A 16199-nucleotide genomic window follows, 5' to 3' on the forward strand; every position below is an offset into this window, starting at 1 on the left:
ACTCCTGTACAACACCAGCCTGTCTCTATCCAGCTCACTGCACTGTAAAGTATCATTATTTATAAAGTTTATTGCATTGTGTTGTTTACGTCTCCTGCAAATGATCAGGCTCTGACACAGAATGCTTCTAACCAGCTTACTATTGCAAGTAGGGGCCTCAATACAGATATTTTTAAGCAACCCATTCAGACATGTTACAACACACCTCCAGAGCAGATAGGACTTGAACCTCGGCATCCTGGCTCAGAGGTAGAGCACTACCACTGCAATGCAGGAGTCCTACGTGTGCATGAATATATATTGCTTCCTCTTGGTCTAGCTATGTTGGAATTGATGGCTCATTGTGGATGTAGGATGTCGGTTCTCAAAACTCGTTGATGGCTCATTCTCATGACTTCTTTCCCCCTTGTAACAGGGCTCTCTTTCCCCCGTCACGTAAATTGCAGAAGATTAGAGGCAGGGCAGGGGCTAGAAGCCAAAAATACTTTGGGGGGAGGTGTAGATGATACTTTTACTGGGGAGGGGATGGGATCAGAGTTTTATTTGACACAGTCCAAGTGGGCGGCAAGGTGGCACAGTGGTTAGCACTGCTGCCTCACAGCGTCAGAGAGCCGGGTTCAATTCCCGCCTCAGGTGACTCTGTGTGTGGAGTTTGCACATTCTGCCCATCTGCGTGGGTTTCCTCCAGGTGCTCCGGTTTCCTGCCACAATCCAAAAATGTGCAGGTTAGCTGAAGTGGCCATGCTAAATTGCCCATAGTGTTAGGTGAAGGGGTAAATGTAGGGGAATGTGTCTGGGTGGGTTGCGCTTTGGTGGGTCGGTGTGGACTTGCTGGGCCAAAGGGCCTGTTTCCACACTAAGTAATCTAATCTAGTGAAGGATGCCTAAATCATTAGGATGCCAGGTCTGCTTAAGTAGGTGTGGCACTTTGTCTCTTGAGAGAACAAAGGTGGAGATCATAACTAGGGGACTAGGCGGGGAGGGGGAGGGTGAGTGAGAGAGAGAGAGAGAGAGAGAGAGAGAGAGAGAGAGAGAGAGAGAGAGAGAGAGAGAGAGAGAGAGAGAGAGAGAGAGATTGCGCAAACTGACAACTGCTGGAGCATCATGGGAGATGGAAGGCCCGAGTCTAGACAAGTTGATACTTCAGGCCCAGAAATCAACGGATGCCGAAGTGAACCTCATGAGCTTGAGAGTAGGTCCAACTCCTGTGCAGACTGGGTACGACCACCCTACTGCTGGACTGGTATAACCTGTGTCCATTCTACATCTGAAATCATCCACAACATATACCAATTTCTACATGTCCCTTGTGGCTCCATCTAATGATGATAATCATATTTCTGTCCTTAGATGAATCACACACACTTTCAAAGCTCAGGTGCCCTGTTATTTACCAAAATACTTATTCCTCATCAGAATTCTGTACCTGCTTTATAAACACAACCTGTTCAACACTAGAATACTACACTCATATTTGGCCAGGGTCTACCAACACCACCTTCTAAACAAGGAAAAGCTGGCTGTTTGGCACTTAATCTATAATCTCCAACTGTTGCAACTTTGCTCATTTCTTTCTATATATTCTATGCTATGAAACTCATTGTTGCTTTGAATTCACTTCTGATTATTCTGCCTAATACACCATCCTTCTCCTCTTCATTACTGAATCGAGTCTGATTAAAATCTCCTTTTCCAGCTCAGGCTTACTGGGAATGGTACTGAGTGCGGACCCTCAAGACAGGCTTACTGGGAATGGTACTGAGTGCGGACCCTCAAGACAGGCTTACTGGGCATGGCACTGAGTGCGGACCCTCAAGACAGGCTTACTGGGCATGGCACTGATTGCGGACCCTCAAGACAGGCTTACTGGGAATGGTACTGAGTGCGGACCCTCAAGACAGGCTTACTGGGAATGGTACTGAGTGCAGACCCTCAGGTAGGCTTACTGGGAATGGTACTGAGTGCAGACCCTCAGACAGGCTTACTGGGAATGGCACTGAGTGCGGACCCTGAGACAGGCTTACTGGGAATGGTACTGAGTACGGACCCTCAGACTGGCTTACTGGGAATGGTACTGAGTACGGACCCTCAGACTGGCTTACTGGGAATGGTACTGAGTACGGACCCTCAGACTGGCTTACTGGGAATGGTACTGAGTACGGTCCCTCAGACTGGCTTACTGGGAATGTTGGTTGGAAGCAGTTCAAAAAGGATTCACTGGAGTGATATCCGGAATGAGGGAGATGTCTTATGAGCAAAGTCTGGGCAGGGTATATTTGTGTCTGGTGCAGTTTAGAACAGTAAGAGGTGACTTGTTTGAAACATGCAAGGTCCTGAAAGGTCTTGTCATGTCGATATGTAAAGGATGTTTCCTTTTGTTGGAGAATCTAGAACAAGGGGTCACTGTTTTAAAAGGAATAGGCTCTCATTTAAGAGATGAGAGTTGTGTTTTCTCACGGCTGGTCAGGAGTCTTTGGAACTCTCTTCCACAAAAGGAAGCAGTCACAGGATCTTTGAATATTGGTAAGTTAGAGGAAGATAGACTCTTGAGAAGCAAGGAAGTGATAAGTTGCTGTGAGATGGAGTAATCAAAGCAGTCATGAGCTTATTGAATGACAGAGCAGCCTCAAGGGGTTGAGTAAGTCTATTCCTGCTCCTAATTTGTACTTTTGTACTAACTGAGTAACTCACCGCAAGAAGTTGCACTGGCAAATAATGGCTTCCAATGCTGAATGATCTCTGCTACTGTCCTCTACTGTGAGATTTGGGCCGAATGTTTCGTTTTCCAATAAGAAACACATACAATCAAGAGGAGTTATCTCCAAACAGGAATCCTGATTTTCCAAGGCACATCTATCAGTTACATAGGTATGGCTGCTGACTCAGACTGGGCCTTGACCCATCACTTTTTACCATCAAAAAAGAGAATGATTAAAGGATACGTGTGATGTTTTAAGGAGTGCTTTCGCTTCAACTTCCTCATTTTTGTCTTCTCAGAGAAAGCTCGGGCCAGCTCGAAAAGTTTCTTCCTCGTCGCTGAAAAATACAGGCATTGGGTCAGCTCTCTCTTGAGTTTGAGATCATTATGGTTTTATGATTATCATTATGCATCCAAACATCCACAGCTCCTCGCTCTCATCCACTAACAATAACAGCACTTCTAGGCTGCGGGAAATATACAATGGACAGCTAAAAATGAGATTTCAAAGCAGACTCTTCTAAAAGTGTAAGAAAAATATAACCAGGCTTTTTGTTTTCTGTAAGAATGAATCCTACAGAAGACAGACTTGTGGTGCAGTGGTAGCACCTTTACATTTGGGTCAGAAGGTGCAAAGTCCCACATTTGGGGCGACACGGTGACTCTGCGGTTAGCACTGCTGCCTCACAGCACCAGGGACCCAGATTCGATTCCAGCCTTGGGGCGATTGTCTGTTTGGGGTTTGCACATTCTCCCAGTGTCTGTGTGGGTTTCCTCCCACAATCCAAAGATGTTCAGGTTAGGTGAATTGGCCACCCTAATTCACCCATCGTGTTTCCCAGGGCAGAAATGGCTAACCTGAGGGGTCATAGTTTTAAGCTGGTTGGAGGAAAGTATAGAGGGTATGTCAGAGGCGGGTTCTTTACACAGAGTTGTGAGAGCATGGAATGCGTTGCCAGCAGCAGTTGTGGAAGCAAGGTCATTGGGGACATTTAAGAGACTGCTGGACATGCATATGGTCACAGAAATTTGAGGGTGCATACATGAGGATCAATGGTTGTCACAACATCGTGGCTGAAGGGCCTGTTCTGTGTTGTACTGTTCTATGTTCAGGGGACGTGTAGGCTAGCTGGATTAGTCAGGTGTAAATGTGGGGTGGGGCAGTGGGTTGGTGTGGACTTGTTGGGCCAAAGGGCCCACTTCCACTCAGTCGGGATTCTAATTACTTGTTCGCCACAGAAGGAGCAGCTGCGACACAGTTCAAAAGTCTGATAATCAGCAATACTCTTCCCACCACCTCCACACTTTCTCTCATAAGGAAAAAAGTGCACATGCAAAGATACGCTAAAAGAAATTCTTGATGTGTACTTCCACTTTGACAGATTTAGTTTCATGATAAACACGCATGAAAAATTTAGGAATGGTTAAATGTGAAGGTAATGGGGTTTTTAAACAGGGAACAGAGTCCAAAATTATGGCTGAGCAACATCTCTGGCCTGGAAAAGGTGTCAAACTTTCGTGGGGAGGAATTATGATAAAATAAATCCCACTGAAAACTCTCTTTGGAAGCATTTTTTAAACTGACATTTCACCTTCTATCTTAATCCTATATGTATTACCCAAGATTTATCTCACCCAGAGTAAAATGAGTAAACCATGAAGTGCTTTTTACTTCCTGGCTCGGTGTGAGAGAGAATATTTCAAATTGACTGCTTTCTTCTTCTGCTTGTTGACCTTACTGCCGCTGAGTGTGAACATTTGCTTCCAGCATCAGCTCAAGGCAGAGTAACAGTGGGAAAGGGAAATCCACACGAGAGAGACTGCCTGATCTTTTGTCAAGGTCCATTGGTGGATACTGTTAATGTGGCATTCATCACAAAAATCCCAGCAGGAAAAGTGGGAGGATGGGCGAGGTCGTGGACCTGGAGAGCTGTTGAAATAACAGCAGTACAGGTACAAAAGAAATCTTGCATCTTATGGTTCTACTGCTGGCAGCACCTTGGCCTCAACACTTTCCGTTCGGCCACATTGATCCACAATGACAAAATTAAAATTGCGTGCACTTAACGGGTCTTGCAATTGATCCCACATCCATCAATGTGGAGCATGTGCTCTGCAGACCCCACTGCTGCCTTCACATTCAAATTCTGATTGCTTGTCTTATAACCCCACTGGGTCCAACTCTGTTTTTTGGTTTACACTCATAATCTTTAGTTCTGGATTTCCCAATCAACAGAAAGAGTTTTCCCATTGACCCTATTTGTTCCCTTTAATATCTTGAAAACTCTGATCAAATCATCTTGTAGTGATTTGAAATGAGGTCAGCCAGGTGGATCTCATATAATAAGAGTTCCTTGATTGGGGCTGTTATCCTGGTCACACCAGGGAGTCCTAGCTGACAGATATAAACAGGAGTGTCAGAGATTCTGTTCACTCTAAATTAGCTGGGGCAGTGTCATGTACTCTGCAAGTGTAAATAAAGGATGATTTGGTGATGTGATACCAGCTTCTTACCCTTTAAAGTAATACAACCAGGTACCATGTTGAAAACAACACTTTGTCAAAGTAAGGGGAAGCTGAACAAGTGCTTGAAGGAAAAAGTAGTGTGTTGATGCGGTCAGATACACTACGGTAGGAGACGGTGTGGAGCTGTTGCTGGATTGGAATGCCAATCATAGGCTAGTGGTGCTGCAAGGTCTGTTTCTGTGCTAGGATAAATATTAAGTAATGGTTTGAGATGAACTCACATTTTCCCATGTGTTTCAGTTTGTCCCTGAACATGGCATCATCAAATACTAGATTGCTCGATTCTGCAACACCAGAGGCACCAGATTCAACTGCAGCAAATGGGAGACAAAAGGGTTAAGGTTTTGCATCCAGATACTTTCTCATCACATCTTTATGGCTATTCATCCAAATGCAGCTATCCATGGCACCAGCACTGTAGAACAACCATTAAGGAGAATCATTTTATCTCTGTCAATAGGCTGACATTAAATCATTCCATAATGACTGGTCTAGACAGTAATTTAAGTCTTATTTTTATTCATTCAAGGCTAAAGTGAAACAAACTGAAATTAAAATTTTGTAACCTGGAATTTCTCCTTAATTCAGCCCAATTCACTTTTAACTATTTCATTCAGTAAATATTTATTTTAAAATGATATATCATTGCAATAAAGCAAAGAGAGCAAGCAATTTGCACACCTCTAACTTCCCAGAAATAATTCGAGCAAAACTCCTATCAAAGCAACTGTTGGACATCCAAAGGGAAAAGCCAGGCCCTGTTATCTCAACTCTAAAATGGCCACAGTTGTGGAGGAGGATAAAGGCATTCCAAAGCTTTCCTTGATTGGCCAGCATCGATACTTTAGACTAAAGGCAGCTTGTATCAAGTGTTTGAAGTGGCAGCAGTGTGCCTATCAAACTGCCTAAAGTCACAGGAGAGTGGGAATTATTCTCACCACCATTTGGTTGAAACATGTAAGATTGTGAGGGGGCTTGACATATAGAGAGGTTGTTTGCCCTTGTGGGAGAATCTGCGGCCAAGAGAGCACAACCTCACAATTAGGAGCCGTCCATTTAAGAAAGAGGTGAGAATTGTTTTCTCTTGAAAGTGGTGAATCGGTGGAATATTTTACCACGGCTGGCTGTCAAGGACGGGTTGTTAACCATATTCATGGCTGAGATAGGTTTCTAAACGTTAGGAGAATGAAGGATTATGGGAATAACGCCACAAAAAAAAAGAGTTGAGATCAACCACCATTTAGTTTAGAGGACAGCGTTAACCACCGAGTGACAGCTAACGTTCGGAGCAATGACAATATCATTTTGAACTGGAAGAGGTGAAGATCTCTCTGAAAATGGGCAGTCAGAGTTTAAGTCTTGAGCTCCTTCTTTTCTGAAGACAAGACAGACAGCCCACAAGCTCATTCCACCAAGACAGTGGCTTGCTGTTGAATATACTTGTAAATGATCACCAACACTGAACTAAGTGGCTCATCAACATGCAGGGTAATTTATCAAAAGGAGAGAAGAGAGATAAATCATTAAGGCTATATGGATCTCATTAGGCATCCAGCAGTAAATCACTGAAGTCTAACAGAGGCTAATAATAAACCAAATGAATTATGCTGATTGGAAATTAATGGTTTATTTACCTGGAACTGCTGAGGGCAAACTAATGCTGCCAGAGGGCAAAGACTCATTCGCGCTGTTGGACTTTGATTTTTTTGACTCATACTTTAGCCGGTCTGGGAAAAGAAAAACAAGATATAATGTACTCAGCACTCAAGTTGATTTTAATTGCAATTAGTCCCACAGGTAATCTCGATTATAATAACAAATCGTTTTAAATCAGCTGTGAATCCTATATCAACGACAGTATCCAGCTGGTAGCCGATATAGGCTGGATTTCGATATTTACACATATCCACCACACATAAAGGCACAGCAGCATTGTGGGAATGTTATTGGACTATTAATCTACAGTCTTAGAGTAATGCAATCATAAATTCAAATTCCACATGGGAGTTTGAAGTCAATTCAGTAATGAATCTGGAACAAAATGCTTGTATCATTAAAATGACCATGAAGCCACCCAATTAAACCACCCAATTAATGTGAAATCTCAACTGGTGCACTTTAGGGAAGGAAATCTGCCATTCTACTAGAGACTCAAGACTTACAACAATGTAGTTAGTTCTTAACTGCCCTCTGAATGGCCTAACAACCCGCTCATTTCATGGACAATTAAAGAAGGGCAACAATTATGAGCTGGTGAGCAGCATTCGCTGTTCCAAACACAAACATAAAAGCAGGTCAGAAAGTCTCCTGGCCTTAGAGTCTGGTTTGAGGCAAGACATCCACAAGAAGCATATAGAGGAGAAAAGGTCAGCCTAGCTCATCCAACCCAAACTCAACAGTTCCCACAATATAGCAGTCAAGAGGGCAGTGGTTTCCATGACCATTCTACAAACTGGTCAATTATGAAGGTGAGCTTGAACCTGCGTTTCCCTGTCTTGATATTATGGCTTTGTTAGGACATTACAAATGGGCTTGTGAACAAAGGCCCGGAGGCGGGGATTAGCAAGACTCCCGGTCCTAATCACCAAACAACGATAGCTAGGGCCAGAGTAGAGTTGGCTATGAGCCACTCCATGTTCAATTAACCTTGCTGACACTCAACATCCACATGACTGGCCAGTCAACAAAGAGATACCATTAGCCTGTATCTATGGAACCCAGCTTCCAGTATATGAAGGAAAGAGAAAGATAAAAGGATGGTCAGTCAGTTTAGCCTCTCCTACATACAGGTGAAACACTATACTGGGAAATCTTTCTGATCCAGTGTTACATCACAGTGTACTGAAGTAACAACTTGTATACAGTGTTCCCTTGTATCTGCCATACTGAACAATACCTGTAGGTGGAGCTGTAAGAAGGAACCAAGCAGAAAGTTTGTTAGTAGCTACGTTAATAAAGCAACTTTGTATTCTGCTTTGTCTGGAGCCGTTTCCAAATCCCAGGAACTTCACCATGTAGTATACATACTAAAATGTATGGCACTTGAGGTATGGTACAAGGAGAAATGGCAATGCCAATCTCTGTGCCTGAGTTGAATTAGTCATACCCTGGTACCTGTACCAGGTGCAATGTTCCTCCCAAGAATCCCTTAAGGATTGATCATCCTGGTTCAAGTCAAAGCACTTTGTAAAGCTGGCTGGAGATGCTGAAAGACTGAGTGGTCTTCATAGCTGAAATGTGATGATAATGCCAGAGTAAAAATCATTGCCACATGAAACCTGAAAGGCTTTAGGAGGGTGGGACCGAACAGGATTACCAATGTGATTGCATGGTCAAAGTGGAATCTGATTTGAAAGAGATTATTTCAACCCGATCAATTGGAATTCAGTGAAAACTAAAATCAGGCTGAGAATAAATTTGCAGATATCTGAATCTGCCTGTTTTCCACTGGGCAGATTAATGTTAAAATAGTGCAAATAAAAATCAATATTGCCTCAGGAAAATGAGGTAGTCATATTTTTATCCATTTCCTTTCTAGTTAAGGAACACATGACATCTTCCATTTTCAACAAGGGTGGCTATGCCCAGCTCCCACAAAGTAACAGTAGTTAGGCTCCTACTTCCCCTCCATCAGGGGAAGAGCCTCCAGACCCTGTAGGAATTTGCATTTCTCAGTTCAAGAACTGAACAGCTCGGGTGGTTGTTAGACTGTGGTGGCATAGCCAAGTGGATTCCTAACACATACATCCTCACATCCAGATTAAAGGTCAGCCTAAACATTGCTTGGATCCTTACATGGAGAAAGGTCACTTGGGACTAACATACAGAGGTACCTCCCACTGGAACTACAATTTTCTGGCTTCCAGAGTGAGACAGGAAAACAGACAGAAAAGTGTGGAGGTACAATGACAGTCTTCCTACTTCAGCTATCACAAAGCTTCCCTCTCCCATTGTGTGTGGGTTGCCTCACCTTTTTCCAGTGCCTGTAAGAACTCCCGATTCCGCTGCAGCTCCTTCATGAACTCCTCATTCTGCAGGAAGAGCGCAATCCGCTCATCCTCCAGGTACTGCTTCAGTTTTCGCTCCTGCTCGAGTGATCCTTGTGACTCCTGGCCGCTCCCACGATGGGCTTTCTGAGAGTTCTGCAGGGTAGGAGCATACTTTCTCATTAATGATGACAAGTATTACTTCCATGTCAACATACAGACTGTGCCCACGTCATCAAACTCAAGGGCCTGGTGTGTAGTCAGGATTTGCACTGTATGGTACTGCAGGCCGGAGGAGGGCTGACCTGAGTGGCAGCCATAGAGTCATACAGCACGGAAATGGACCCTTCGTTCAATTCGGCCATATTGACCAGGTATCCTAAATTCATCTAATCCCATCTGCTAGGCCCATATCCCTCTAAATTCTTCCTATTTATGTACCCAGCTTTTTAAATGTTGTAATTGTATCAGCCTCCACCACTTCCTCTGGCAGCTCATTCCATACACGCACCACCCTCTGCATGAGATGTTGCCCCTTAGGTCCCTTTTAAATCTTTCCCCTCTCGCCATAAAACTATGCCCTCTAGTTTTAGATTCTTCCGCCCCAAGCAAAGACTTTGTCTATTTATTCTATTCATGCCCCTCATGATTTTATTAACCTCTATAATGTCACCCTTCAGCCTCCGCATATCCAAGGGAAACAGCCCCAGCCTGTTCTGCCTCTCCTAATAGCTCAAACTCTCCAAACCAGGCAATGTCCTTGCAAACCTTTTCTGCACTGTCTCAAGATTAACAACATCCTTACTATAGCAGGGAGACCAGAACTGAACACAGTATTCCAAAAGTGGCCTAACCAATGTCCTGTACAGCCGCAACATGATATCTCAAGTCAGTTGGCTTGCTGATCTCCACAGGAGGTTTTTAATGTAACCTGGAATAAAGGTGTGAACATTTGATTGATAAAAGTACAGCACCTGCAAGCTGTACACCTCTAATTGTTTACCCACAAAATCGGTTTCTATTCCATAGGCTGGTCACTGCACCTTTAGTCTGGGAGGGCTTGAGAATTGGTGTTTGCTTTGAATTGCTCAGCAAGCGCCCCTATAATGCTTTGGTGTACTCTTCTCCCTCCCATCTAGAGAGACAATGATACGTGCTATAAATATATTGCTTGCATTCTGGTTCGGCAATAAGAGGAGAAATCTATATTTGCGTGCGATACACTTTCAGATTGGAGACGGACTATCATTCCATACACACAAAGTAGCCATCCAGGGAGAGAACTAGTGTTCAGCTCCTTCCTGTTAGTATGTTGACTGCTTAGCTGGCCTCTGAAAATGCATTTCTGTGCTCCAGACTCTTGTACACTATGCGTTTTGGTCCACTCCTTTCAACAAGGTAGTTGAAGTCTAATCGTGAATAGGTCATCGACAGAGCGGAATTCACAGAATCACTACAGTGTAATAACAGGACATTTTGGCCCAACAAGTCCACACCGACCCTCCAAAGAGTATCCCACCCAGACCCTACCCTATTACTCGACATTTCCCCTGACTAATGCACTTAAGCCTACGCATCTTTGAACACTATGGGCAATTTAGCGCAGCCAATTCACCTAACCTGCACATTAGTGGGCGGCACGGTGGCACAGTGGTTAGCACTGCTGCCTCACAGCGCCAGAGACCTGGGTTCAATTCCCGACTCAGGCGACTGACTGTGTGGAATTTGCACATTCTCCCCGTGTCTGCGTGGGTTTCCTCCGGGTGCTCCGGTTTCCTCCCACAGTCAGGTGAATTGGCCATGCTAAATTGCCCGTAGTGTTAGGTAAAAGGGGTAAATGTAGGGGAATGGGTGGGTTGCGCTTCGGCGGGTCGATGTAGACTTGTTGGGCCGAAGGGCCTGTTTCCACACTAAGTAATCTAATCTAATCTTTGGACTGTGGGAGGAGACCAGAGCACCCGGAGGAAACCCACGCAGACACGGGGAGAATGTGCAAACTCCACACAGACAGTTGCCAGAGGTTGGAATTGACCCCGGGTCCCTGGCGCTGTGAGGCAGCAGTGCTAACCATTGAGCCATCATGCCACCCATAACCTTGGGACACCTTTGGAATTGTGAGGGTGCCTTTGCTGCCCACAAGAATTGCCAAGTGAAAAGGTCTTAAAGCATTATTGAGAACTTCCTTTGTACAAAGCAAGAAAGGGGCCTAATGTCTAGTTTAGGCAGCCATCGGGAACACCTGAAGACATGAATTAATCCAATACTGGGTCAAGATTTTTAGTGCTTCATTTCCGAAAATAGTACTCCCCAACTCCAATCCCAGCCACCCCATTTTCAGGTGTAGAGGGGTAAAATTTCCTCTCTGATATTCAAACACCAGATTCACTAAAGTGGACAGACAATAGTTTCAGCCAAGATATTATCTCACAAGAGGAGCCCGATTTTACGTTTATGTTCAATCAAGACAGTCAGTAGGCAAATTGTTCTTATAGAGGGCAGAGGTGGGGGGAGGCAAAGTAGATTGAAAGCTCACATTTCAGTCACATACTCATTTGGCTACATGTGCCAAATTGGCATTAAAAGGCATTTAATGTTTGGGGGAGCATAGGAAATTATTCTGACATTGGACAGATGATACAAAACGAAAGTCAGGCCTGTGGAGTGCAGAAGGGGTGATACAGTGTGATACACCTGCTCCTCCAGCCCCAGAAAAACAAAATATCGCTGGGTCTTTTTAGCTCCCTTTCATCACAACTGCGCACGTTCTTCAACACAGACAGTTGCGAGTGGGTGCAGTGATTGCTGTGAACATGACACTCATTTGAACTTCAGAATTCCAACCCAAGTCATAAAGCTACAATTCACCTGAAACAGGCAGGTGCACTGGCCACCCTTTTCAGGGTCCTACCCCAAGATGGCAGTAGTTTGATTACCAAGGTAACTGGAACAGTAAGTGATGCAGCACCACTTTTGAGCCATTGCCTCTGGGTTTGTATCGGTGTTTATAACTTGATCAAAAACATATTTTTTTTAAACATGGTTTCAAGCATGATTGAGTATGGAACAATTTAGTGGGAGAAGATGCACAACACCGGATATTGTTCATATTGAGGTGGCGTCAATTTGTTCACCCAACTCATTCCATAACAGACATTTGTAAAAAGTTCTCTCTCCACTGAGCACCTGTGCATATCTTTAGTCCAATATGGGCCTGATTCATTCTAAAGCAAATAACTTTGCCACGAAAATATAATAAACACTCCAACATGTTACCAATCTCTATTTTTCTCAATTTCTAAAAGTCCAAGCTCAGTTTCTCTTTTTATAAAGACAACAACTACCTGCATGCCAGAAGATAATGTTGCGGCTGTACAGGACTTTGGTTAAGCCACTTTCAGAATATATTGTGCAAGTCTGGTCTCCCTCCTATAGGAAGGATGTTGCGAAATTTGAAAGGGTTCATAAAAGATTTACAAGGATGTTGCCAGAGTTGGAGGATTTGAGCTATAGGGAGAGACTGAACAGGCTAGGGCTGTTTTCCCTGCAGCGTCAGAGGCTGAGGGTGACCTTATAGAGGTTTATAAAATCATGAGGAGCATGGATAGGGTACATAGGCAAGATCTTTCCCTGGGGTGGGGGAGTCCAGAACTAGAGGGCATAGGTTTAGTGTAAGAGTGGAAAGATTTAAAAGGAAGCTAAGGGGCAACTTTCTCACACAGAGGATGATGCATGCATGGAATGACCTGCCACAGGAGGTGGTGGAGGGTGGTACAATTACAACAATTAAAAGGCATCTGGTTGGGTACAGGGCAACTCCCATATCCGTGGAATTGTTTTCTGCGGTTTCAGTTACCCGCGGTTTACCATGGACCGAACATATTATAGGGAACCTTCCAGAACCAGGAACCAGGGGGCTGCTGGGAAGGTAAATCTCTCATTTAAATGAATGGGTTGATTCCTATCTGTGGTTTCAGGCTTCCACAGTAGGTCTTGGAACGTATCCCTGCAGGTATTGGGGGGGGGGGGGGGGGGGGGGGAGGAGACTACTGCATATGAACAGGAAGGGTTTAGAGGGACATGGGCCAAGTGCTGGCAAATGGGACTAGATTAATTTAGGTTACCTGGTCGGCATGGATGAGTTGGTCTGAAGGGTCTGGTTCCATGCTGTACACCTCTATGACTCGAAGCACTTAAATTTATTAGGGGATATACACTTGATGATTCTGTGTTCTTGACACATACTTTGAAGCAGCAGAAACATATACTGAGACCTCAGGTGTAGATGCAATGTGCCTGCCAGGATATTTTTGCCCACTCATTTATGCCAGGAGCTAAAATAATCAAAACAGAAGGGCCAATGTCTTGAGATGAGCAAACTGTCCCCCTGTTGAGAGGGTTATCCAGCATTTCTCAACAGGACTAAAGAAATTGCTTGTTAATGAGTGGCCAGGGTTTCACCTTGCTCTTTGCTGTTCCTTCTTATCTGTCTCTATCTATTACATCACCATCACAGTTCCACTAAGCTCTTCATTAGTCCAATGCTTTCCTGAATGAACTTTCATTCTCCATAAAATTCAGCTCATGCCAAGGTTCTGCTACCCACCAAATCTCACTCAACAGCAACAGGCATTTATCATGAGAATATAAAAATCAACAGCCAAAATAAGGAGGCTCCCTCGACCCTGTTCTGGAGTCAACAAAATCATGGCTTGTGTGACGGTTGCCTCAAATTCCCATTTCCATCTAATTCCAATAACCACTACTGAGCCTCTCACGAGAAACGTTTTCTTTAAGGTCTTTGGCTATGTGCGTGGGCAGCAGCTTCAAGGTTTCGTGTGAGTTGATCAGCGTTGACACACACCAATCAGGGCATTAACTTCTGGTTCTACAGGCTGCTGTCGAGCATGGATCTCGGAGGCCCATTCAGCCAGAAAGAGAAGTAACTCTCTTTGTTAGTCAAAAATCTAACTTCCTCAGCCTGAAAAATATCTAATGACCCCATCTCTACTGCCCTACATTGAAGAAAATTACAAAGTCGTGACCTTCTGACAGAAAAAGATTTCTCCCTATCTCTGTCTTCAATTGGACAGCCCTGAATTTTAGACTCTATCTTCTAGTTTTAGTGTCTCCCAGAAGGGGGAACCATCCTTTCGGCATCCACTCACTTAACTCCTCTCAGGATCATATATCTCAAAGAGATCACCTCTCATTCTTCTAAACTCCATTGGATAATGGCTCAGCCCGCCCAATCTTCTTCATTAGACAATCCCCCTCCAGGTATCAGTAGAGTGAACCTTCTCTGAACTAATTCTAACATACTTACATCCTTTGCTAAATAATGAATCTAAAACTGCACACAATACGCCAGACTGTAGCACTGCCAATGCTTTATTTAACTGCAGCAAAACATTCCAACTTGTATATTCCAGTTCCCTTGCAATAAACAACAATGTCCCATTTGCCTTCTCAATCACTTCTTTCACCTGCATTCCAACTAGTCTCTTTAGAACAATGAAATATCACAAGGTCTCTCTCAGGAACTCTATCAAATAAGATTTGACACTCCTCACATGAGATATTAGGACAGGCTTGGGGGAGGCGTTGGGGTAGTGGCATTATCGCTGGACTGTTAACCCAGAGATCCAGGTCATGTTCTGGGGACCCGGCTCAAATCCTACCACAGCAGATGCTGGAGTTTGAATGTAATAAAAATCTGGAATTAAGAATCTAACGCTGACCATAAATTGATTGTTGGAAAAACCCATTTAGTTCACTAATGTCCTTTAGGGAAGGAAATTGCCATCCTTACCCAGCCACATTGCAAGTTCAGACCTACAGCAATATGGTTGACTCTTACCTGCCCTCTGGGTAATTAAGAATGGGGAATAGATGCTGGTATGGCCAGTAATGCCCTCATCCCATGAACAAATAAGGAAAACAAGAAGTGACCGAAAGACTATCTAAATAATTTAGGTGTTAAGGACAACTGCATTGTAGAAGGGGAAAGAAATACAGAACTTGGGAATGGCCTACAGTGCTCAAGAACCAACCAACTGAAGCAAAATCACTACTTGATAGACATTTCTACAAAGACTATGAGACCCAGATGGTGGCTCTGTCCTTGGGTGGAGTTGAATGCAGCCTTCAGCATTAACTCTTTCAGAACCATTATCTATAAAACAGGCTTCTTTGTGACAGTTACAGAATCATGCTCACCTGCACCACATCAAGCTGTTGAGGTAATATTCGCAGAAAATCGTCAGGCAGGTTACCGAGTAATGGCGGATTCCAATTCCGATAGCGCGCTTTCGAGTGGTTCCCACCAGAGCTTTGTGCGTCAACCCTGGGGTCACAATGGAATAACCAGGAATGTAACTCCAGCTTTGACATGCTGCTTTGTGTACACATCCATGTGATATTGCAAACAATTACAAAATGTCAAAATGAGCGTACATCGGTGGTAAGGAGAAGATTCTTAGGAACAGAATTTCCTCGCATTTGGAAAAGAATGGACTTATTGGGGATAGTCAGCATAGCTTTGCGCAGGGGAGGTCTTGGCTCATAAATTAGATCGAGTTTTCTTTGACGAACTGACAAAGGTGATTGATCAGGGTAGACCAGCTGATGATGTCGCCATGGGCTTTACTAAAGCATTTGACAAGGTCCCTTATGGTAGGCTGGTCCAGAAGATTAAATCACTTGAGATTCATCTGAGTTGGTAAGTTGGATACAATATTGGTTTGGTCAAAGGAGATGGAGGGTAGTTGTGGAGTGGTGTTTTTCTGACTGGGGGTCTGTGACCAGTGGTGTTCTGCAAGGATCAGTTCTGGGACCTCTGTTGTTTGTAACACATATATGAAAATGTAGGTGGTCTGATTAGTAAATTTGCAGACAACACAAAAATTAGCAGCGTTGTGGATAGTAAGGAAGATTGTCAAAAGCAGGATATGGATCAGTTGGAATGTTCTGGGCCGAGGAGTAGAAGATGG

At 44.0% G+C, this 16199-nt stretch overlaps 1 protein-coding gene across 2 annotated transcripts in view; it reads right to left on the reverse strand.

The window, feature by feature from the left end:
- Positions 1-16199, reverse strand: part of cuedc1b (CUE domain containing 1b) — a 170661-nt gene that overhangs the window by 12039 nt on the left and 142423 nt on the right. For both annotated transcript variants that reach the window (XM_043718351.2, XM_043718352.2), the window contains exons 4-8: positions 15427-15553; positions 9195-9366; positions 6859-6951; positions 5446-5535; positions 2943-3036 (exon numbers count right to left, since the gene is read on the reverse strand). In XM_043718351.2, the coding sequence (XP_043574286.2) occupies positions 2943-3036; positions 5446-5535; positions 6859-6951; positions 9195-9366; positions 15427-15553 (576 nt within the window). The remainder of the gene's footprint in view (positions 1-2942; positions 3037-5445; positions 5536-6858; positions 6952-9194; positions 9367-15426; positions 15554-16199) is intronic.

The sequence above is a fragment of the Chiloscyllium plagiosum genome, unplaced genomic scaffold (assembly GCF_037043375.1).
Source record: "Chiloscyllium plagiosum isolate Xiang-an unplaced genomic scaffold, Cpla_swu_hap1 HiC_scaffold_31, whole genome shotgun sequence".
Classification (NCBI taxonomy): domain Eukaryota; kingdom Metazoa; phylum Chordata; class Chondrichthyes; order Orectolobiformes; family Hemiscylliidae; genus Chiloscyllium; species Chiloscyllium plagiosum.